This window comes from Coccinella septempunctata, chromosome 4 (assembly GCF_907165205.1).
Source record: "Coccinella septempunctata chromosome 4, icCocSept1.1, whole genome shotgun sequence".
NCBI classification, from domain to species: Eukaryota; Metazoa; Arthropoda; class Insecta; order Coleoptera; family Coccinellidae; genus Coccinella; species Coccinella septempunctata.
The window spans coordinates 29911808-29936477 of NC_058192.1; the positions used below are offsets into that span (position 1 = coordinate 29911808).

The 24670-nt window shown below is 36.6% G+C and overlaps 1 protein-coding gene across 1 annotated transcript in view; it reads left to right on the plus strand.

Moving 5' to 3' along the window:
* Positions 1-24325, plus strand: part of LOC123311228 (dnaJ homolog subfamily C member 11) — a 41883-nt gene extending 17558 nt beyond the window's left edge. Inside the window, exons 7-11 of the mRNA XM_044895065.1 lie at positions 2014-2125; positions 2183-2625; positions 15812-15918; positions 15998-16127; positions 24099-24325. Of these exons, the coding sequence (XP_044751000.1) occupies positions 2014-2125; positions 2183-2625; positions 15812-15918; positions 15998-16127; positions 24099-24121 (815 nt within the window). The 3' untranslated portion in view covers positions 24122-24325. The remainder of the gene's footprint in view (positions 1-2013; positions 2126-2182; positions 2626-15811; positions 15919-15997; positions 16128-24098) is intronic.
* Positions 24326-24670: the final 345 nt, after the last annotated feature.

Consider the following 24670-nt stretch of genomic DNA (forward strand, 5'->3'; position numbering starts at 1 on the left):
TTATCACAAATAATCCAGAACTAACCTGGAGTTGATAGCCATAGTGTTGCGTTCCACAAGATTACTATCAGAATAAGTATTATTCGATTTCCTGGGGTATATTATTGAATCAAGCATGCTATTGGAAAATATTAATAAATATCAAGAAAGTGAAATGAATTCGATTTTGTCCCCTCGAAAACGATTACACTCTGCAGATCTTAAACTTGAAATGAATTTAAAATCCCGACGATATTTTTGGAAATGCACCTTCAATATGCATCTTAAAAATAGATAAATAAAAGTATTCTTCATATTTACTCGTATAATGCGTCGTTTTCGAGTAATTTGAGGTTCAAAAATTAAAAAAATATTTGTGATATTCGAAAAATTGGGTACTTTGGCTAAATACAACTCTGTTTAAAAGATCCACGAATGTTTAGTGTCAAAGATTTAGCTTGTTATTCTGAAGGGCATTTTGTTTCTCCAGGGGTGGCATAGATCATTATGAAAACTGGCTATATCTTTTTATCTGGACCGAATCGGAAAAAATGGTATAGGAAAGTCTTTCTATTGACCTCAAAAATCTACTGTTAAAATATTTCTGCGAGTCAATGATTCACCCTGATGATGGTTTGACAACCGAAATCGATCGCCAAAGAGTATAACTTTGAAAGAAGTGTGTTTTTTGTTTTGTTATCTCTGTTCACCCTGTATAGTCCATTCAAGAATGATTGACATCTCGAGTGGCTATGCAAAGTCGAATTTGCTGGTAATAGCCCATAAGTTGAGATTTTGTGTTGCGGAATTCAGGTTGGTATTGAGAATAAACAGTGATCTATAGGCCCTGTTATAGGTATGCAGTAACCGAAGATAATTCGAATTTTGTATTGCTCAATTCTCGAACAAATTGGAATTATAATTGTATCAATTTTGAATGCTGATCAATATGCTCCGAACTTGAATATTTCTTCTTATACATTCCAGTTCTATGATTGAAACTACGTCTGGACTTTCAAAGCCTACTGGGATAATCATTCTTGAATGGACTATACATAGTTATCACCAAAATGTGGTTGCCCAATTAACTAGAACTACCAGTTAACCACTCACATAATCACATTCTCTAGTTTCCGAATGATTTTATTGAAGATTGTCTTTCCATGAAAACGTTTTCATCATAACGTGATCCTTCGAACATTTTCTGCGGCCTTGCCTCCAATATTCGATACGAATATTGAACGAAGTAGATTTAGGCGATTTCTAAAAATTTTGCTCAGCTAAGCCTGAAAGGTTGGGGCAAACGGTCATTAGTGGTGTGGAACACTGAGAACTGAGATATGGTAGATCACTCGAAGTTACTTTGAGAAGACACAATAACAGCCCTCCGCTATTTCAATGATATCTTTTACAGAAAATAAATCAAAACAGGGTTTTTTCTGAAAATGGTGCATCCTACTGATGCGTATACGTTTTTGCTCGCTTGTTCCTAGGAAAGCGTTATCATTTTGCCCAAATGTTTGTAATTTTGAGTCAAAAATGATTCTGAACGATTGGGTTGAACTCGTTGGTCCGTAAACACTGTAACTTTCGAAAGAAAAGAGCTAAAAGCTTAAAATTTTCAGGGTAGTTTTAGGGGACGCATTCGCAGATTGAGTTCGTAAATAAGGAGAATAAGGTTTCGGAGTTAGAGGTGTCTGAAATATTTTTCCTCAATATTTAAAAAATTAACAATCCATTTGAATTGAAACCCAATAACAAGTTGTTAAAGTACCTACCGATACGAAGGCCTGTGACATAATTCGTGAGGACCGTATCGGTAAGAAAAACTCAAAAAAATTGTATCTCAGGAACTGGCTCTCAAAATTTGCACTTGTCTTCAAAACGTTATTTTGGAGCCATGCACCAGATTTCAACTCTATCGGATCTGTCATGAACACCTGCATATTGGTAAATAATAAAATTTTGAGTAGAATTGCTGCCTTAAATGCGAATCGTTTCGATGTTTTTCCGAAGGACTCTTAATTTTTTCAGAGTTTAACCACTTTAATTTTGCCATTCAGTTGGGTCTTCCTCATTCTCATGTAACTTTCAACTATACCAGGAAAATGATAAGCCAGGAAATGAAATTCCGACTTGTTGTAAAGTGAGTAAAATTTTAATAACTCTTATGATTTCCTTGTACTTTGCGATATCATTACAGAATAGGCACTTTCGGAGGTATGGTTGAATATGGCGCAGAAAAAAAAGTTTCAAAACACAGCAACCTATCGTTTGCTGTAGTAGTTGGTGTTCCTACTGGTGTTAAACTCAAAATAAGATTAACAAGAGCTAATCAAGTGTACAGTTTTCCAATTCATTTATGTGAGGAAATTCTTCCATCACCAATTTTTTATGCTACTGTCGTACCTGTTGTACTGTACACTATAGTGAAGAAAGGAGTTGTGGAACCATTCCTAAAAGAACAGAAGGCTTCGAAAGCTGAAAAACAAAGACAAAATAACTTAAATAACCTACTGGAACGAAGGAAGGAAGCACAAGCTGCTCAAGAATTAATGATGGCTTCTTATAACAGGATTAAAGCTGAGGAGGAAAATAAAAACGGACTTATTATATTGCAGGCTGTTTACGGAAAATTAATTACAGGTATGTTTGACCAATTGCTTGGACGTTTCACCAATTGCTTGCACTTGAATGTGATAAAACCGTCATGATACTTCTTCAACCTTAATTACTTTCTAGCGTGAACTAAGACGATGATTTTACCCTCCACTGAAAGTTGAAGCTTTTACTTGTAGCATAATCATATTGCCTATAAAATTTCCAAGATCTTATTTTTTTATTGCATGTTGGAAAATATTCATATTAATACGAGTACTAACTAATCGAGATGAAGGGATCTTATAAGATAGTGAAATAACCTTTTTTTCCCCTGTGACTGGGCACGTCATTTTTTGGGGAAAAACCTCACTACCAATTTCATTATAAAATGTGAAAGTTTTTTTTCTTGAGGGCGATCCTGAACTCCTGAATCCTATGTTCAGACAGATGTTGTGTATGCAGATTTCAAAAAAGCCTTTGACAAGCTGTGCGATGCTGTTATGACGACGCGGCTTACTGAGGTCGGAATTAGTGGAAGTTTGGGGTCGTGGTTGATTTCATATCTTGTGGGTAGAAGTCAGTATGTGTCGGTCGACGGTTATAAATCAAAGAAGTTTTTCAGTACTTGAATTCCACGGGGTTCCCATCTTGGTCCACTGCTTTTCCTTATACGGGGTGGGCTTTTTCAAACGAAACAGACGAGATAACGGGCGGAATAAATTTATTTCGAAAAAATGCTCGGACACGTCGATTTTCAAATTCACAACTATATCGCTTCAACCCTTAGTGTTAGAACAACAACCCCTAAATTTTCAATGAGGAAGATGGGGTAAATTTAACCTCATTTAGAAGGTCTACTCATCCTGAGTTCAGCATATTGGCTTTTTCTTCATTTGATTCATTGATTCTTGAAATATTGACATTTTAGTTTGAAACAACTATGGTATTGTCGTCAAGCAAGCTGTCTGAATCAACCGAATTTATTCATTTATTTCGTAGATTTGATGAAACTCCATAACTGTCATATACCAAACATACAAATAATGTTAATTTCTCTCATCAACAATGGAAAATAAAGAAATAATTTCATTTTTTTCTGCCAAAGAATAAACCATTTTCACCTTAATTGTTGAAGAAAGAAAGAACCAATAATAATTATTTCGTTGTCTAATGTTGACAATTAACGGTTACTATCGTAACCACAGAATGAATTAGTCAAATAATTGATGATTTCACATAGCATAGTTAGCGGAACGACTGGTACTGTACGAAATTCAAAATTGAATATCTCAAAAACGAATGAATTAAATGACAACAAAATTATAATATATTAATGGAAACAACAATTCCGAAGGAATTGTCGTTCCCATAGGTACCTTTACACTAACGCTTTTTCGCGCGCGATCGAATCGCGAGTACCAGTCACTCGTGTTTTCGCGCGATATGGAGTGGCGCGTGTTAACTATTTTGTGTCTTGAGGTCGCAACGGCTTTTTCTGGCGTGTGCTTTGAAGCGTCCAATTCGAAATCTCTCATTATAAGCGAGCGGTTGGTGTGACTCGTGGCATGTTGAATTTTTCAACGGTTTTAGCGGCACTCCATAGCTTGAAATGGACAAATCAAATAAAAAATGCAAACTGAAAGTGGATTTGTGCTTGGCAATGTATCTGAATATTCCAAAGAAGAGAAACAGAAGATGTTGAGTAAAAGAATGTATGAAAAATCGTACATATGGACATATGCCTCTCTTGAATGAGTTGCGTGAAAATTTTCCTATGGGCTTCAGGAACTATTTGAGAATGGATGCCGATTCCATAAAATCCCTGCTCCGGAAGCTTGAATTTCCCATGTTCCTTATAAATTGAAAACTTGCATGAATAATCATTAATTAATGCAATTAATACATGTACGAATTTTGAACGTATATACTTCTTCAATTAGAAACCCGCGCGAATACACAAACGCCCCGAATCCAAAAAAACTCGGGCTAGTCGCTCGCGAGTTTTTACACGTCCAAAAATCGGGAGAATGATTTGCCCTTACACTAGCATTCTTTCCCAAACGATTGGCACGGGGCGTTCTAGTCGCGCAGGAAAGAGCGTTAGTGTAAAGGTGCCTAATAGTGTGAGTTAGTCATGAACTATCATAGGAAATCCCAGAGAATTCGAAAAATTCAAGTGCAACTGTAGACCGGTTTTGGGATCACTTTCCCTCGTCAGTACAGTATAGCACTGAATCTCTCGAGTGGAGGATGGTGGTCTTATGCGATCTTGGGACGTCGCTTTGAGATTTCTCATCACGATACGCCACCTATCACGCAAAGACTGAACCAAACCTCACTTTCTCTGCAGACTCCTCACACTATTGGAACGACAATTCCTTCGGAATTGTTGTTTCCATTAATATATCATTCTTCCGATGCGCCCGGTTAGGCGGAGTACTGTACACTATACAGTACTCTTTCTTTTTGTATTATATTCTCCGTACCAGAGTACGGCATAGTGAGCGAACCCCCTCAATTCGCCCGTGGTCCTTGAGGAATGTTTGCACATTCGATGACTGCGGGAAGTAGTTGAACTTGGGAGCCATGAACTGTTGTAGGAGTCTGCAGAGAAAGTGAGGTTTGGTTCAGTCTTTGCGTGATAGTTGGCGTATCGTGATGAGAATATCTCAAAGCGACGTCCCAAGATCGCATAAGACCACCATCCTCCACTCGAGAGATTCAGTGCTATACTGTACTGACGAGGGAAAATGATCCCGAAACCGGTCTACAGTTGCACTTGAATTTTTCGAATTCTCTGGGATTTCCTATGATAGTTCATGACTAACTCACACTATTGGAATGACAATTCCTTCGGAATTGTTGTTTAAATTAATATATCATTCTTCCGATGCGCCCGGTTAGGCGCTTGGAGTACTGTACACTATACAGTACTCTTTCTTTTTGTAAAAAAATTATACGCTGAATTCAGCATAAAAAGACCTTTCAAATGAGGTATCACTCACCCTATCTTTTCTATTCAAAATTTAGGGGTTGGTGTTCTAACACTAAGGGTTGAAGCGATATAGTTGTGAATTTGACCTTAAAAGTGGTCCCCCTCGAAACAAAAGTCGACGTGTCCGAGGATTTTTTCGAAATAAATTTATTCCGCCCGTTATCTCGTCTGTTTCGTTTTAAAAAGCCCAGCCTGTATGCATAAACAACATTGGAAGGTGTTTTTGGTACTGCATGTTCCTATTTTTTTGCTGCTTTCCAGTCGGGTGCACGAAAGCCCGGAGCTTGACGCACTGGAGCTTCACGCTCTCGCTGCTGTCAAATTAATCTAACCAAACCTGAGTAAATATGACAAGTCCCACGTTTCACAGCTGTCACTGCGTGAAGCTCCAGAAATTCGGGTGGTGAATCAGGGGTGAGGGGTATGAAAACGGGACGTGATGCTCCGAGTACAAATTGTTCATGAGGATTAGTTTTCTGCTGTACTTTGTTGACCTCCAAAGTGATTCGAACGTATAAGGCCATTATTGTGAGAGTAATTTTTTGTTTTCGAATCTTGATAAATGTATAGATTCTTTCACTAGGAACATCACCGACATTCACCGACCTACTACAGACGGGAAATCTATCCATGGTATTTAAAAGATCCAAAATAATAGGTTTGTTCGTAGTGGCAATTCCCAACTAATCCACAACTGGCGTTCCCCCACCACTGAGAATCCGAGATCGGTCCTGGATTCGGGCGCTCTACGAACTGGAAAAAATGGAAACAAAGCGGCAATAAAGATGCGACTTACCTCTATGGAGTGCTGTGAAGAGTTGAGCTGGCCAGCGTTGAGTAGCGAAATCCAATTGCTCCACACTTGAATTTGTTTCATTAGCGAGAAATTCAGATCAGTTTAACTTTAAGAGAACAGCGGAATAAATCGAACACACTTTCTTGGCTAAGTCAGCGGCGATACTGGTACATATGTCCACAATTCCATCTCAAGACATTGTCGCACCTTTATCTCATAAGATGCGCGAAAATAACAATAAAAAAAAACCCATTTAATAATTTATAATTTCCAATTACCCTAAGAAAAAAACAAACATCGGTAATATTGCCAAAAGGAAAAATGCACATAGATGCACAAACTCAAAAATATTAATTTTATATTAAATTTACAAAAATTAAAGGAGCATAAAACTTGTTCATTCCGGCCCACCAAAATGAGAATCATTTTCAAGTGGAAGAGGATATAGTTTCACTAACGGGCGTTTGAAATCGCCATGTATAGTTCTCACTGTTACAACGCGAACTTGTCCATCAGGACCTTTAAACACTTCAATGATACGTCCTAGGCGCCATTCTAGTGGAGGGCAAGTATCATCTTGAATTAATACTAAAGTGCCTATGGAGGGTTCCATCCCGGATTTCAACCACTTTTGTCTGACCTGAAGGGTACGGAGATATTCTTGCGTCCAGCGACGCCAAAAATCGCGCTGCAATCGTTGAACAAGGTTCCAACGGTTTAACCTATTTAACGGCTTGTCTGAAAAATCTTCGTCAGGTAGCGATACTAGCGGTCCTTGAGTCAAAAAGTGACCAGGAGTAAGAGCTTGCATATCACTTGGATCGGCTGAAAGAGGAGTTAGAGGGCGCGAGTTTAAAACTGCTTCAATCTGGCATAGAACTGTGTTTAATTCTTCGTATGTTAATATTTGTGAGCCAATAGTGCGAATCAAATGATGCTTCACAGATTTTATACTTGACTCCCATATACCGCCAAAGTGGGGTGCCGAAGGTGGAATGAAACTCCAAGAGATAGCCTCTTGATGACAGGCTCTTTTTGCGATTTTCAGTAGTTCCTTACTGGATTTAACGAAATTAGTACCGTTGTCAGAGAAAAGTTGCTTTACGTAACCGCGGCGAGCTACAAATCTACGAAGGGCGGCCAGAAAAGCCTCAGCTGTTAAATCAGAGACCAGTTCTAGGTGTATAGCTTTTGTGACTAAGCAAACAAATAAACATATATAACCTTTTTGTGATTTTACTCCTCTATGTTTACTTAACGTTAAGGATATAGCTCCACTAAAATCCACTCCACTAACCGCGAATGGTTTTTGCGGAATAACACGACAAGAAGGAAGTGTACCCATAAGAGGCTCATAACTGCGTGGCTTGACTTTGAAACACCTGATACATCGTGACACTATATTTTTAATGAGTTTTTTACCTGATACTATCCAGAATACGTCTGATATCAAATATTGAAGAGTCTGGACTCCTACGTGTAGATACTTTTTATGCAGGTATTCAACATAGCGGACAGCGAGTAAACTATCACGAGACATCAGAATTGGATGCTTCTTATTGTAGGAAATAGATGCATACTGAATTCTACCTCCAACCCTCAGAAGTCCATCATTATCAAGAAAAACATTTAATTTCCGAATAGGTTTAGGGAATTTCTTATTTGCGCTTATGTTAGAAATAATGTCTGAAAAGTATTTATATTGTTCATGTTTCGCCAAACATTTCAAAGCATCAAAAAGATCTTGAGAATCAATATTAGATACTTTTCGATCCAGTTTAGGCAATTTACAATTTTTTAAAAAGCGTAGTACGGAAGCCAAAATATATTGAATTTCATAAAAATCTGATTTATTTTCAAGTAAATTATCCAAGAAGTTTGTGGATATTTCAGTAGCGATCAAAGCTACTTGCTTTCTTTTTTCATTGTCTGAATGTTCCGAAACATCTAAATTTTTATTAGACATCGTTGGCCACTTATCACATGACTTCATCAGAAATGGAGGTCCGGCCCACCATAGCGAATGGTTAAGAAGTTCACTGGGTGAACACCCCCGACTAGCGACGTCAGCTGGGTTCAAGAACGAAGGAACGTAATGCCAGTGCTCTGCGTTAATATTTTCCTGAATGAGAACAATTCTATTAGCTACAAATGTTTTCCACTTACTTGGATGAGATTTGATCCAATGCAAGACAATATAAGCGTCAGAAAATGCATATATATTATTTATGTGGATTTTTTTCTTTAAGCATTCATAAGTATATTTCAGAAGTTTTGCTAATAAAGCAGCGGCAAGGAGTTCAATTCTAGGAATAGTTAAAACTTTTTTAAGAGGAGCTATGCGGCTTTTTGCCATTACGAACGATATATAACATTGACTACCCTTTATAACGCGAAGATAAATAATACTGGCGTAGCCTTTCTCGCTACCATCGCAGAAACCACACAAATCAATAGAATCCGCATTAGTTAAATCGATATGCCGCGATAATTTGAAATTATCTAAACATTGAAATTCTGTACGGTAGAGATCCCACTGCCTTATAATGTCAGGAGTAGGACTTTGGTCCCATTCTAGACCCAATATCCAAATTTGTTGTATCAAATACTTCAGTGTGAAAGTTATAGGCGTGAGGTAACCGTGAGGATCATAGCAACGAGCTAAGAGCGATAATAGATTTCTTTTGCTACAATTCTCTTTAACAGTAACAATTTTAAATCTGAGTTCGTCACTTGAAGGATTCCAACAGAGACCGAGAACTTTAGTGACGTCATCAGAATCAAGATCTAAAATGTGAGGATTAATAAGTGAAGGATCTAAATGAGATAAAACTTCTGGTGCATTACTACCCCATTTATGAAGCTTAAAACCAGCTTGGCTCAAAAGAAGAGTGAGCTGCTTCTGTAACTCAATTGCTTTGTCTGTTGACTCACATGATGTTGTGATATCATCGATATAGGTTTCGTTAAGAATTACCTCAGCGGCCAGAGGAAAGTTAGAAATTTCTGATTCAGCTAAATGTTGAAGCGTACGTAGTGCAAGAAATGGGGAACAGTTTAAACCATAAGTAACGGTGAGCAACTTATACACCGATATTTTTTCGGACGGATTGAAACGCCAAAATATTTTTTGATATTTTTGATGTTCCGGTGCAACCATAATACCACGATACATTTTTTGTATATCACATGTAAGAGCTACAGGATGAATACGAAAGAAAAGTAAAATTTCGACAATATCTTTCTGTAATTTACGTCCCGGCAATAAAGTATCATTGAGAGACAAATGAGTTGTGGGATCAGGTACACTTGCGTTGAAAACTACACGTAATTTTGTGGTTACAGCTTCTTGTTTCACCACGGCGAAATGTGGAATGAAATAATCATCGAGATCATGCTCATCTGCAATGACAGGTTCCATATGACCTAAATCTAAATATTCTTGCATAAATTTGGAATATTCTGAATACATTTCAGGATCTTTTAAGAGACGTTTTTCCAATGACAAGAATCTACCGAGAGCCACCTGCTCCATATCAGGAAAGAGGGGTGATTTCTGAAAATTATCTCTAAATGGCAAAGAAACAGTGTAAACACCGTTTTCATGTCTAGATACGGTCTTAATGTAATATTTTTCACAAATTTCATCTTCTGGACTCATCAACATTGTTTGCGGCGCTGAATCTACATCCCAGAATTGTGAAATCAAATTTGTGAGCAACTGGTTGTCAGTATGACAGAAAAACGAATTCACGGCGTTATATGACTTTAGAGGAGTTTGCAAAGGCATAGGACCCATTAACACATAACCGAAAATCGTGTTCATGGCGATAGGATGACTCGAATCGGTACTGATTATCTTTTCACCTTTTATGATTTGCGGAAACAAATCCATGCCGATGAGCAAATGTATTTGCGAGGGTTTGAAAAAAGTTGGATCAGCTAATTGTAAGTCATTTATGAAATGCCAATTTTCAATATTAATTTTTTCTGCTGGTAAATCAGGACATACTCTTTGCAGAATTGTAGCTTGAGTAGTAACAAAAATATCAGGCTGATAAATGTTTCGAATTTTGATAAAAATAGATCCCAGATTGGATGACAAATTTTTTCCACCTACACCCTGTATATTGACTTGATTAGATCGTTTTGGAAAACCTAAACGTTGAGCTAGTTTTTGACTACAGAAAGTAGTTTGAGAACCACAATCTAAAACTGCTTTAACTGATTGATAATTACCGCGAACATCCTGAATATTCACCAGTATTGTGGATAATAAGACTTGTGATTGAGCTGACGTGAATCCACATTGAGTGAAGCTTTGTGCAGGCGATTGAGAAGTATTCGAGGTATTGATTTTCGAAACTCCACATTCAGAGGAAGTTGACGAAGACTGACTTTGAGTAACTTGATGATTTTGAGTAGGAACACTATTGTGGGCATTTTGGCGTTCAAAGTGGAGTAATGTATGGTGGCGTTTATTTCCAGGACAATGACGACAAAAGTTTGAACTTTGACAATTTTTTGTATCATGTTTATTACTGAGGCAATTAAGACAAAGTTTTTGATTTTTGGATATCTCATATCGTTCATGAGCAGTCTTATTTTTGAAAGCGGCACATGTGTAGATTGAATGAAAGCCTTTGCAATAGACACATTTTTCTGTTTCGCGTATACCAGTTTGGGGCGACTGAGCTCTAAGAAAGGTTTTTGTGTTCGTAGAATGAAAGGTTTTGGGCGAACTAACTTTTGAGCTGCCAAGTTTGTTTCGTGAATGAAGTGAATAGAGTGAATGACACTGAGTCTCCAGAAAATCATATATTTTTTGATAAGTTGGCATTACATTAGCTGTTTGGTTAGCGAGTTCAAAGCGAGATAATAAAACATCAGGCAATTTATCTAGAAGAATATTAGCCAGCGGAAAACACCAATGTTTAATGTTGTAATCAAGTCGTTTAAGAGCTTCTAAGTTTTCAGAAAAAATATCTAACAGTGTACGTAATGATTCTGGATCATCATTTTTTAGCGGCGGAAAACTGATAATGCTGCGCCAATAAGTTTGTGCAGTTAAGCGGGGATTGTTATAACGTTTATGAAGAATATCATAAGCAATTTGATAATTTGAGTCAGTAATCGGTAAATGTTTCACAACATTTAGGGGCGATCCTTTGAGATAGGAAAGAAGTAAATTAAATTTAGCGTGCGTGGGAATAGCGGGGTTGTTATGAACCGAACTGTTATACATATCTATGAAAGTGGAGAATTTCGTAATGTCTCCATCAAATTCTACTAAGCGTAACTTAGGCATTATAGAGGCCATGAAGCGATCTGAATCTGCGGAAGGGGAAGTGTGAGACAAATTTCGCTGAGGTTCCTCCTTAAATTCAAATAGTCTCGTATTTATTTCTTGAATCTCGTAATAAAGATCTTCGAAGGCTTGAAAAGCTTTAACCTCTTCGTCTAATTTTTCTGCGCTTTGCGCCTGCAACTCGATAATTTGACTTTGATACATCACGTAGGTTTCTTTTATGTCAGAAATATCCAAAATTCTAGCCTGAAATATCGACCTTTTTGTTTCATCCTCTTCACACAATTTAGCCAATCGATGAAGACCGATCATACGATTAAGCTGAAGACTGCGAAGCGCTTCTATCTTTTTAAGTGCTGTAGCCATTTTGATTTCATTCAAGAAATCAAAACCTCAAACAAAGGGATGTTTCGATATCCACGATCTGCGAATTCTGACGTATCAGTAATAAACAAAACCATGAAACAGGTTAGTTGCAGAAATGTATTTGACGCAGCAATAGAAACACGCAGGTACAGTAACTCGAAATGCGTGATGCTTGATTTAAATTTTGGCCGAACGGAACGAACAAGTTTTGATAAGGAACATATGTGGAATATGGCTCCTGAAGAATGAGTCCTTAATCTAATTGAATTTTGTATTAAGGAATTGAAATTAAATTCGAGATTAAATTCTACTTTTCTGATGGTAAAAGTATTAATTTTGCCTTTTGGCTAATCCGGCTCGAATCGGGACCAATGTATAAAAATATTCAGTGGTCTGATTTCGAACTCAAAAATAAAATGCGAATTCTGAAGGACCACTCGATTGCTCGAGAAGAGTTAGCGAACTGTAATGTTTTTGAATAAATTGTAGGGCAACTGGAAATTGCTTGGGTGGAAAAAATGTGAAACAAAGCGGCAATAAAGATGCGACTTACCTCTATGGAGTGCTGTGAAGAGTTGAGCTGGCCAGCGTTGAGTAGCGAAATCCAATTGCTCCACACTTGAATTTGTTTCATTAGCGAGAAATTCAGATCAGTTTAACTTTAAGAGAACAGCGGAATAAATCGAACACACTTTCTTGGCTAAGTCAGCGGCGATACTGGTACATATGTCCACAATTCCATCTCAAGACATTGTCGCACCTTTATCTCATAAGATGCGCGAAAATAACAATAAAAAAAAACCCATTTAATAATTTATAATTTCCAATTACCCTAAGAAAAAAACAAACATCGGTAATATTGCCAAAAGGAAAAATGCACATAGATGCACAAATTCAAAAATATTAATTTTATATTAAATTTACAAAAATTAAAGGAGCATAAAACTTGTTCAACTTTAATACATACAAAAACCCAAAGTACCTAGGTGTGTTTAAGGAGCGCTTATTACAAACAGTAGAGAAACTGAAAACAAGAAATAATATAATACAAAAATTGTGCGGAACATTCTAGTGTGCTTCAGCATGCAGCATGGTAGATGCGCTTACACTTTACAAAAATGGGGCAAGAGTCCAAGCCCCTCCTTCGAGTGCGGTGAAAACCAAACTGTCGAACACATTGTAGAAGAATAATCAATTTTAAAATAAAATAAAATGAAAAGATAAGGCGGGAAATGCTCCTAATGGCGTTTTTGACTCTCTGCTCCAAATCAGCCCTATATAAGACTGATATCTTGAGAATTTTATTTTTAGCATATCCCCATAGGAAAAAATCCAACGGACTGAGGTCTGGTGATCTTGCTGGCCAAGCAATAGGATCATGCGTTCCCATAGATGATTTTTTTGATCATTATAACACTTTCAAAAATTTGAACGATTGAATTCTATTCCTGTGTTTATGCCTTTCGAATTAATGTAAAAAAAATGGTCATTTTCACATCAGCAGACAAAATTGATTTTTCTGAGTACGGCACTGGAAATAGGTATACCTACATAATCCAACAAATGCTAAAAAGCGTTACAAATTCTGAAAAAATCATTCAAATCAATGTTTAGGTTGTCTGCATCGCACTTTCCGATTTCCCATAAGAATAACACAAGGAAAAATAATTTCTTCTGATTTTTATAACTAATGAACGATAAATTTCATTGCAATATCCTCTCTATATTTTTTAGGGAATTTATGGCTAAACAAAAAGGCAGATGTCATTTGCGATAAATGAACTCGAAAGTTATTTAAGAGCAAAGTTCAATTTACCCCAAATTTAGCCGTTTTCTTTATAATACTCCCAAATTCATAAGATTACAGGTTTTAAAACAAACTCAAAGTTTATTTCCAAATTCTCAGAGTTAAAAAAAAATGATTCCAATTGAACAATTGATGCTAATATTCTCAAAAACAAGAATTTTCCAATTTGGACTGTCATTGATAAAATTCGTTTCAATTAATGGTTAACAGTCTAATTCATATTTTGTCGAATGTTTTGGTCTCTTTTTTTCAAAAAAACATAATATTTTGGAAAATCATTAAGAAAAACGGCTTAATTGAGGGTAAATTAAACTTCGACCTTGAATAACTTTCGAGTTCATTTATCGAAAAATGACATCAGACCTTTTTTGTAGAGCGTTAAATTGTCTACAAAATATAGAAAGGATATTGCAATGCAATTGATAGTTAATAAAAGTTATGAAAATGTCATTCTAATGGAAAATCGAGAAGTGCGTTGCGGACAACCTAAATATTAATATTAAGTTTATGAAGAAATGAAGAATCCTCCCAGAATAAATTTCAATCGATATTAATATTAAGGGCTCATATTTTCAAAGGCATATTTCGGCATTCAAACGAAACTTTTGAACGTGGTTCCGAGAAAGAATAATTTTTTTGTTTTTTTTTAACGCCCTAGTGGCCATATATACAAGGTCTTATTCTATTTTGGTACCGAAAGTAATGAATGGTTGAAATTTGATGAAGACAGTTCACACTGTCTGGAGAAGTTCAAGCTATACAATATTAAATATTGAGCAATTCAGACATTTCGTTCATGCACATTCATCGTGAGCTTTTTTTTTTTGACATATGTAAATTTATATCATTCGTGAGTATTTTGGAGAGTTGTCTGTGGTATTAACTTTTAATTTTCTCCATCAGGCGATGTGAGTAGTAGGTAGAAAGTTTCTTCCTACTTTTCAATTGAATTATTGTCCCTTTTCCGGCTAAAATTGCTCTTATATCTCCTCAGACGTTACGCATACAGGGTTTGTTTCTGCTTTGCTGTGTCGAGACAGTGGTGAGCTGTAGTATTATTCATCTCTTGTTCTGTGCGTGTCCTTTTCCTATTCAGGATTTCTTCAGTTGGGCGTGGCATATGTAATTTATATATAATTGGATGATCAGTGTCTCTTCGGTCAATTTTTACCCCTAAGGTTTCTGCTGTTGTTAGTGCTGCATAGTAAAAAACTAGATTTAGATATTCCAATGAATTTTCGTACTGTAAAGGTTAAAACATCCTTATTCAAGATGTCAATCACGACTGATAGTTCCTTGGATGTTAGAGTCGGAGAATTGCTATTCGAGGAAGAGAAATTGTTTCTTCATACTCGGCAATATATCTTCTCAAGTCAAAATCAATTTGTCGTCAGAGCTCTTTCCTGCCGTCATTGTTTTCAGGCTCACCGAAGTCCCGCATGTTTTTGTCTAGCGCCGGCTCCAGACATGCCCTGACGACCCCCATGTAACGACTTCATTCCGAAGCTTCTCACCATTTTCATGGGTTTGTGCTCCCCTTTCTCCGTTAAGGTGAGGGGTAGAGAAATGTGAGCAGAAAGATCACCCTAATATAGGATATGCGAGAGATTGGGGAACGGCACTGCGGACAGCAGTCGTGGCTGAATGCCTCTTATTATTATTTACTAGCTGACCCGGCAAACCTAGTTTTGCCATTTAAATTATTTCTAGGGTAGATAATAATTACTAACTCATCGTGATTGCTCGATTGGTCGTAAGAAAAAGGAATGCCTTTTTTTCTGTTCTGTACAATTTTTTTTGGAAATATTTTGTTATATAAACCTTGCCCTAACAATAATAAACACAACAAAAAAAGAATTGTCCAATTTGGTGCGATCGTTTGAACAATAAAGCATTTTGAAGTAAACCATAGATCCTCTTTTATTAATATAGAGATAATATGTACTTTCATTTTTACAGATAGAAATGCTAGAACAAATGAAATGAACACTCAGATACTTGACGTCACCATACCAGTACAATGTTTAGTGAAAGATAGCAAAATTGTATTGCATGAGAATACAAAGGTACAGAAATATCTTCCTAGAAATCCAGTTACATAGTTTGCGAATGAATTAGCATAACCTCATATCAATTTATTTTTAGAGTCAGCTACCAGGTTTTTTTGACCCAGCTGTTGGAGAAGATAAGTTATTGCATATTATATACTCTTATAAGCAATTACAGCACGAGGTCACCGTCCAGGATAATGAAAGCTTAAGGTTACCTAAAACTGGTGAGTTTTAACTGAACAATATTTGATCAGCAAGAGGTCTGCCACTCGTAAGTCACATAATTTTGTTATGTTGAAATAAAACTATGTACTAGTTCTAGACGAATAAGTCGGTAATATATTTTGATAATATATTAAACTTCCTCTGGTGCTAGTAGTTGATTTTGCCTTACGAAATAATATTAATCATAAAACTATAACTTCCACAAAATACTTGAATATTTTTACATTTGTTTCGCTAATACTGTAGCATCGTCGCGTTATTAGAAAAAATAATATTCCTTCAACAATCTAACATACTTATAGATAGGAGAGGAAGTGAAGAGTAAGGTAAAAGGCGAAAGTAGAGTAGGACTCTGGAATTTCCAAAATTATGAAATGATATGAAATTGAAGAACTTTCGAATTCATTATCGGTGATCGCTACGGTTACTAAAAAGTGTCACATCAGGGTCTTCCTAGTTCAGTGGCGGCCCGTCAGGGACGGCAGGGTCGGCAGTGCCGACCCAAAATTTCGCGAGCAGCAAAAATGTGAATTCTCACTTGTGTAAAATAATAATGTATTAGAAATTCTCCAAACATTACATAGCTCTCAATAAATTTTATGAAAATACTAGCTGACCCGGAAAACGTTGTTTTGCCATATAAATAATTTCCATGTTGTATCATAAAAAAATAGAAATTAAAAATTTTGTCTAAAAAATAAAAAAAAAATTTAGGGGTTGACTACCCCTAACATTTAGGGGGATGAAAAATAGATGTTGGCCGATTCTCATAGATACCGGATAAGCACAAAAAATTTCATCAAAATCGGTCAAGCCGTTTCGGAGGAGTACGGTAACGAAAACTATGACACGAGAATTTTATATATTAGATTAGGTATATGATATCTGATATCAATGGAATATGGAACTCTTTGAAATACGCTGTTTCAATTTAAATCCTACTCGGTCCGTAGACAAAATACGCTCATCTCCAATCGAGCTATGAAGACAGCGCCGCAGACGCCTTCTCTAGCGACCGAGTGACCGACCGTTCGTTCTGTTCATTCTAGTACGGCATGCAGGATCTGCATTGTAAACATATCGAAGGAGCGCTAATATCAATGAGTCAAATTGCTTCAAACTTGAATAATTTTTGTTGGAATTTCATTCGGATAACAATTAAAATTAAATAAGCCTCTTATTTAATATTTTCTCCGCCAATATCCGATAATTTCAGTTTCACATAACAAATTACAAGAGATCGCTGTTTTTTAAAACGATTTTTTATCGTATTTGTTAATTTTTATAAACGTGAGTGCTGAATATATACTACTAATGAAATTCCGACAATTTTTTAAGAACTTTTCAAAGAATAAAGACCAAAACTATGATGAAAGTTGATATTGTTGGCTCAATACTTCGCACGGTGTAGGACATGTAGGTCCGGCTGGCACCGACCCTGCCGACCCTAGAACATAGATGTATAATACTAACTTGGTATTATAGGTCCATGCCCTAGAATGCCTCTCTTCGGTGACTCGAAGAATGATCGTTCGGGATATCTCGATTCTATCGTTTGCGCTCGAGTTGATGTTAATTTCTCGCAATTCTCAATTTCGTTAGAATGCACTTTTGTTTGTTTTTCCAATTTTATTTTATGGATAAGCATTTTTAGAGTATTTTTATTTGATATATATATATATACATATTTTCGGTTCTTATTTTCATATTTGTTCCGAAATCATGTTTATTTTTCAAGTGGTATGCAGGGCTAAAATAGTTATTTCTCAATCATTTTTTATTTTCTGGATTATCTTCAGAGATTATTGAAAGAGAAACAAAAATTTTGGCGATAAATATGCTCGAGCCGCCACTGTCCTAGTTATCTTATTATAATTCGTGATAAGCTCTACGTTTTGCAATATTGAAGGAGTTAAATGATGAAGGCAACAAAGGATCTTGTGGAAGTGTTGACAAGTCAGATAATTCCCGAACTTCGTATACCCTGGCTGGTTCGCCAAAATATAATATTGAATAATCGAAAGATCACGCTGCATTCACAATTAATTCGCGGGCCGAAGTGCACTTGGCATGGAAGCTTGGAAGATAGCGTTCTCTGTTACCATTCATAATGAAATTCAAGACTGGCACGGAATTGCACTTCGACCCGCGAATTGATTGTGAATGTAGCTTAAGGCAATTAATTCAGATGCATACCACCCGCCGATATAAATATCATCAAGTGTTACGATCTGAATTGAACTAGACAATTTGCCATCGTCAGGGCCCCCAAATGGAGTAAGTTCCACCGAAATAAAGCAGATGCTGACCATGGTTCCGGTGTCATTTGACCTCGTCAGAGCAAAATAGCTTCTTCTCCGATGGAAAAATCAATTCCAATATAGGTGATTTGAGGAATTGAGACAGTTTCCCTACCTCTACAAAGTCCTGGAATCCCGTTGCAAATTCATTTTTGAGATCAGACAGAAACCTCAAGAACACTGCAATGTCCCCTTCAGAGTTCTTGTTTTTTGTATTCAAGAATTGTTGGGAATATCTTCTTCAAAGATATCCAGCTTGCGACAACAAAGAGAAACACTTTGTATGAGATCACATAATAATTTCCCATTTCCTTGTAACTCTGTGTTTTGCGCATTCAAATATTTGCGAATGTCTTTTAGAGCATATTGCGCTCGTTTGTTATAATGTTCAGGAGCTTTCTTGCTTCCTGTGTATTCAATTCTTGTAAAAAGGAGATCACTTGTTCTTTTATCCACCAAAACCTTTCAATAACCTGACCTGTACTCAGCCTACGAACATTATTGTTGTGTTGCAGTAAGTCAGTATGCGTCGACATACTACTTGAACTGACGGTGCTGAAGAGCAGAACGAGATAGCATAAAATTTATCAATGAGGGCTACCGCGTGTGAATTCGCCGCTAGATGTGCTAGTGTAGCGTGAGGTCCAAATCATAGACTCAACTATATGATTAATATTAAGTTTGTGGTCTTCATATATCTATAATACTTTTATTGATATTACGTGTTTAATGCTATAAAAGAAGTGAAGTCAAATCATTGTCAGAAAGGGACTTACACACATGACGAACAAGATATTGATTAGTAACCAAATATTCATATATTCAATTTCTCCAATATTATGATCTGTGAAATGACAAGTCCCCGTCATCGTAGATAAACAAATCTTGCATTAGTTAGTCTATGTTCAGGACCTCACTCTACAAAGGCGCCAACTGGTGAGCAAAAAAACGGTAGCCCCCATTTGATTAAGCTGTCCATCACTTCTTTCAGTGAAGCACAAAGTTTTCCACAAATGGCTGTTTGGTGAATTATGCACTGATAAGATGTGAGACCTGCGTTCTTATCCCGGATTCGCTTTACCAATCCTTTTTCTTTGCCAATCATCGCTGGGGCACCGTTGTCGATGTCGATTGAAATCGATACCATTTTATCATAACTCAAGTTGGATTCTGTGATGAATTCATCAAATGTTTTGAATAAATCTTTTCCTGGAGTGTAAACTTTCAACGGCAATATTGCCACTAAGTTCAAAATGAAAATAAAAAACTCAACAATATTTGACGGTCCAATATTCAACCTTTCGCGGTCAGCCTGTTGGTCACCCTAGGTTTATTTGGATTGGCCCTTTTGCATATCCATAGGGACATTGAAATTGGGAAGGTGATCAATAGATTTTACAAGGATCGTAGAAGATAAGAGACTCTGATTATTATGTATTGTTTTCACTCTCTATTTTACAGAACTGATTTATCTGCTGTTAGCGTTCATTACAGATATTATGATGTTTTTTATTCAGGCTGGTATTATTATAGACTACCAGTTATATGTTTTTTTTTTTATTTTTCGACTATGTTGTTCTTCTGCTCTTCGTGCAATAAGTATCTTTATATAAAAGGATTTATCAAGAATTATTGATGTTATTTCTAAATCGTCTCGCTCATAAAAATATCAGATCCGTCCCTGTTGTTAACGAAACAACTGTTGCAGAACCTTAATAGTATTCAGTGGAAGTTGTAGTTTTAATATATCTTATCGATTTAAAATAAATTTCTATCAAGTGAAGAGCGACTCGATCGAACATTCAACAAAGATTATAGAGTTAGGAAACGCACTAATATCTCTAGGATATGTATGCATATATAGGATTTACTATATTTTTTATTTGAAATTGATGATTATGGACGACGAATAGACATAGGACATAGATAGGATAGGACACAAAACTTCACGGTGATCTGTTATAAGTCATAGGTATTAAACTGCTCCACAAGAGTTAGGGATATCTGGACTTTGGAATAGGTTCAGGGAGACAGGTTCCGTGTTGGAAAGACCAAGGCTTGGTGGGCGACGAAAAACAACACCTACCTGCTCAAGATTGTTTCATCACCGTTTCGGCGAGAAGAAACTCTACATCTACATCTGTAGAATGCTACGGAATACTCTTCAATGCAGATGGGGTCCAAGTTTCCATCGAAACCATCAAGACGACGTTTGAGAGAGGTGAATCTAGGTTCTAGACGTGCATTAAGAGGAGTTCCGTTAACACGTGACCATAAGCGTCAAAGACTGTAATGGGCAAGGCAACATATCAATTGGAACGATCAATGGCGTAGTGTCCTTTTCACTGATGAATCCAGATATGGACTATTTTCAGATGCTCGAAGAATATGGGTATGGATAATCCCACGCATACCCCGTAATCGTCGCTGTGTCCAAGAAGTCCATCCATTCTGAGGGGGTAGCGTTATGGTATGTTTCAACGGGCGCACAGATCTACACATTTGTCCTGAGAATATGACCGCCTTACACTATAGGGAGCATGTCATTGACAATGTTGTGCCAAATTTTCACGGTGCTATTGGTGAAACTTTTCAATTTCTAGACGATAACGCTAGACCGCACCGTGCAGCCATAGTTGAGAATGCTCGCGAGGAGCTTGGTATTCCACATTTACCAATACCTCCGCACTCACTAGATTTGAATCGCATAGAACATGCATGGGATATGCTCCAAAAAAGATTAGGTAATCATCAACCTACCCCAGAATCCTTAAATGATCTGAGAGAGCTTCTGCCCCGTTTATGGAACCAAATTCCTCAAGAAATGTTCAACAACCTCGTGTGTAGTATACAAAGAAGATATCAAGCTGTTATTGATGCCTGTGGAGGCCATACATTGTATTGATAGTCTTAAAATGCTTGAATTCTCTGGGAATGAAATTTCGTTATTTTACTCGAACTTGAAATAATATGAATTTTCATCACAAAAATCTTATTTTAACTTTATTTTTTGCAATTTAAGTCGATATCCCTAACTCATGTGGAGTAGTTTATTTCTGTACTATTCATTGTTTTGAATTGATAAGATTAGTGGGTTTGTACAATTTATATCAGAAATTAATCTGAACCAATTTTATCAATATACCATTATATTAGTTACAGAATTTTCAGAACCACAATTGAAAAAACCTCACAAGACCTATATGTTAGCCTAGAATGAGTATTTGCAGTTTCTTTATGCTTTTTTATTATTCCTTCATGATATGGTTTCTTTATGGCACAATATACAGTTCATTAATCAACTGAACAATAGATTCAGAGCAGGTTTCACAAAACTTTGACTCGCCGATCAACGATTTGACCTTTTCATTTCTGAATATATCGAAGAAATAGCAATGGAGAATCATGTAATATCATCATATATCATATTTTCCTCTTAATCGGCTCTTCATGCAAGAGATGCTTCCCGCATATAACAATTTTCGTGGATGAAAAATTCTCAATTGATTTGTAGTATTGCACTGCTCACTGCATGTGGTGTAATTTTTGCTCATGTCGTTGTTGTCTTTACGCCCTGATAGTTCTATCCAAAAATCAATTAATTTTCCCTAGTGAAGTAAAAAACCATTTCGGAAAATCCTTTTTATTTGATTCACAGTACTCTGTGGCGGATTATCTCAGAAGCGCGTGCTTAAGAGTGGGCTCCTCGAAAAATATCCCGTTTCGGGCATAATTTCATTACAGATCATAATAATTGCACCCAACCCTTCTGCTTTCTCATCCGTTTTATGCCTCCAGTTACATGAGGTGGCCCTCGGCTCTCTGAAAAATATCTGTTTTCGTTGGAAAAAAATGTGTATCGTAATTTTATTACAAATCTCAAGAATTGCGCCCCACCTAATCGTAACCTAGTCGTTAATTCTGTCAATTGTTTGAAATGATCATAGTAAATTGATAAGCTCACATGGCTTCTGTCTTGCTATGGTGAAAAAACTATTGAATGAAGAAAGAATTAGCTGAGAAGTTCACTAGAAGACTGAGAAGGATAATGAAAACTGGTCTAAACAGCAAGAATCTGATTAATACCTACGCTTGCTGAGCACAGAAGATATTTTGGTAGAACTAGTGGAATATAAGGCGGAATTTATTTACTTTGGAATATTAAAATGAAAGCACTCAGAGTCCTCAATATTTTAATTCTCCATAGCATATTTCATTTGGTATTGTATCCTATATTGGTGTGTTAGTTTTAATTATCCCGCCATAAACTTTCTGTTATCGAAGAAAATTACTTTTTTGCCATCAAAAGGCTCATGATCTCGTCATAGTGTTAAAAAATTTGCGTTTTGTATCTTAAAAATCATCATCAATATAATAACGTTGATAAAAATGATCACTGAATCGTATCAAATTTTTTGCCATGTTGAAGTGTCGGGGGAGGGTATGGGAAATTTGAAATGGCGAGCGCCGAAGGCGCGACGCGTGGACATGCTGGCTGTAAATATCTAGAGGAAGAATCAAGCTTTCCAAAAATGCCAAGATCGTATTTTTACCCCGTCTAAAAGTGTCCGAAAATTTCGTGAGAAAATCGCGAAATTCACGATTTTCGCGAAAAGGTACCAAACTGATTTGATTAGCTTGAGAGATCCGCGGTAGCTCGAGAGCCAGGACGGGTGTAGAACTAAGCTCGAAGGACTCGAAATTAAAATAGGCCTGTTCTTTTCCCGGAGCCCGAACGAAATTACCTAAAAAAGCGTAAGAAATTTGAAAATTTTTGACGTCTATTAAAAATCGAGTGACATTCAACAAAATTATAGTTATTTTCCTATCAAGTGCGGAAAGTGATACTTGCCCGCACGAAACTGCCGTTGCCCGAACGATGCGAAGCAGAGTTCGGGTAAGCAGTTGAGTGCGGGCAAGACGCTTTCCGCAAGAGTTAGGAACAATATTTTTTCTACAAGCGCTTGAAATATATTAATGTATCCATTTCACGAAACATATCATATCTCATTTGATTAATTCATATATAATGACAGACGTAATTCTGCATGTCATTACTATGGGTTTCTCATCGTTGACGTTCTGTGCATAGAAACATGATAGAATTTAATTTATTCTATAATATTTGCGTGTGGGAAAAACCCCTGCTAATCCATTCCCGCACGCAAATGCGTGCGGGAAAGAAATAGCAGGCGTTTTTCCCGCACGTTTTGGGAAAGTGACTCTTTGCAACTTGGAATGCGTGCGGGAAAAAGGTTGAACGCGCACGCTTGTAGAAAAAATTATTTTCTATTGATTATCAGAGAAAATTAAGTGAGTGCACTTTGACAATCGATGTCAGAGTGTGATTTAAAGGTTAACGTCAGTTTTGACGGAATTATCTTGGCAGCGATCACAGAACGAGGTGCCTTTAATCGATCGGACTCTTGAAAAAACGTTTTTGGCCTAGATATTTATAAAAGGGGAATCGAGCTACGAACAAAAGGCGTATCGCGAGGGCCGTAGGCCCGAGCTACAGACGAAAGGCGAATCTGCCAGTAAAGGTGAATCTACCTCCAAGGTGGATCTCCTGGCCATGCTAGTTCTTATTAATTGTAATTAATACATGTTTTTTCAAAACACAAATTTTGTCATCAAATGTTGGTCATAGTAACATTTAATTGTTTTCAGCTCATCGTACAAACATCAGTTAGTGGCTGAGGATTCACCTAGAAATAATTCAGGATGAAGTTGGATTACAACAGGTAGAGAAAATATGTTATTGTACATAGTTGATTTATATGATGTCAATACTGATAAGGAGTATTCGAATTGTTGAATATTTGAAATGGAAAAACTTGTTTTCATCATTGTTGTCTTTCCACTAGCAAATAAAACTCGAAATCATGAAATATGAAGGACTGTTTTAATTTCCAAGTTTTTTGATAAAATATATATTCCAAACCGATCATGAAATCAGTATGATGTTAAGATATATAGATATCTTAACGCGCACTATTTTGAAAAAAAGTGAAAAATCTTTCATCTTCAGCTTAACGAAAGCAGATATAACACAATCTGAGATTGCCGCCTTCTATAGTGGTTTTATTACACTATCAATATCTCTCATGATGTTAGTGGATCCAGGATGGTGCAGGGGGTTGTGCCTCCCCTAAGACCAAAAGCTCATCCCTCGCTTGCAATAAATTTTCGTATGATATCACCCTTTCCAGAAAATTTTCAGCAGTGGATTTGATTAGTCC